General features: G+C 66.1%; 1 protein-coding gene across 1 annotated transcript in view; it reads left to right on the top strand.

Moving 5' to 3' along the window:
* Nucleotides 1-1,279, top strand: part of DQ04_18931000 (hypothetical protein) — a gene marked incomplete at both ends in the record, with an annotated part of 1,371 nt that extends 92 nt beyond the window's left edge. Inside the window, one exon of the mRNA XM_009317768.1 lies at nt 1-1,279. This exon is cut by the window's left edge and continues 92 nt beyond it. Within this exon, the coding sequence (XP_009316043.1) occupies nt 1-1,279 (1,279 nt within the window).

The raw sequence follows: 1,279 nt of genomic DNA, 5'->3' as shown, positions 1-1,279 counted from the left end.
GTGCGAATCACTGCACGAGGAGCTCGGCTCCCTCCTGTCACTGCTGCCGCGCGACGAGAGTTTCTCCCCCGCCACGGGGTCGCCCGTGTCGCGGCGCGGTGACGACGGCCCTGCCACGCTGCGTCGCCTGCTCGGCGCCGAGGCCGTCACTGCGGTTCTGCCCAGCAGCGCACAGAGCAGCAGCAGCAGCAGTGCTGACGCAACAGAGTTTGTAGCCGCCACTCGCCGCGCTGCCCGCTACGAGCAGCTGTACGTACGCCTTGTGTTCCAGGAGTACTGCCGCCGCAAGTGCATCGAGAAGGAGCGCAGCGTTGCCATGGCCGATTACGAGGTGGCGCTGCGTCGCCTGCAGGACGCAGAGCTTCCGCTTGATGTTCGTACCCTGCTGATGGGCGTCGAGGCAGAGGAGGCGAAATCACGTGTGGAAGCGTTGACTTTGTACGACCGTTTCGTTGCGTGGGTGGACGCAACGGCTCCGAAGTGGCTGGAGGCTGCGCGCCTCCTGGAGGAAGAGCACCGCGCGAAGGCCGCCATCATTGATGCGGCCAAACGCGCTCTGGAGTGCGAGCTTGCGCAGCGCCACGGTGGCAGCGGCAACAACAACAGTGACGGCGACGGGGAGGCGGCGGCAATGGGTGGCGGGCCAGCAGCGATGAGCGACGAGGCGCTGCGGCGCCAAGCGATTGCGATGATTGAACACGAGCAGGAGCTCCACATGCAGGAACAGGCAGAGAAGGTGGAGACACTGCGGCAGCAGGAGGAGCAGCTGCGGCAGCAGATTGAGGCGAACAGACGGCGCCGTGAGGCGGAGGGGGAACGCCAGCGCGAGGTAGAGATCGAGTTGCGTTACAGCAGCCTCAAGCAACAGGAGGACTCTGTTCGAGAGCGCCTTTCTCAGCACGAGGAGGGGCGCCGCCAGCTGCTCGAACACATCAACGCGGAAGAGGAGCTCCTGCGCCAGCGCCTGCAGCAACGCGAGCAGCAGCGCAAGAAGGCAGAGGAGAAGCAGATGGAGATGGAACGTGCGCAGCGTGAGCAGCTCTACGAGCACGTGGAGGCGGAAGAGGAGCTCCTGCGTCAGCGCCTGCAGCAACGTGAGCAGCAGCGCAAGAAGGCAGAGGAGGAGCGGATGGAGATGGAACGTGCGCAGCGTGAGCAGCTCTACGAGCACGTGGAGGCGGAAGAGGAGCTCCTGCGTCAGCGCCTGCAGCAACGCGAGACGGCGCGGGCGGCGGAGGCAGCAACTGCGGCGCGCCGCGAGGAGGAGCAGCGCGCGGTG

This window comes from Trypanosoma grayi, assembly GCF_000691245.1.
Source record: "Trypanosoma grayi strain ANR4 Tgr_1893_V1, whole genome shotgun sequence".
Lineage (NCBI taxonomy): Eukaryota > Euglenozoa > Kinetoplastea > Trypanosomatida > Trypanosomatidae > Trypanosoma > Trypanosoma grayi.
The sequence above is the reverse complement of the archived record's forward strand: the minus strand, read 5'-3'. Positions and strand labels throughout refer to the sequence as shown.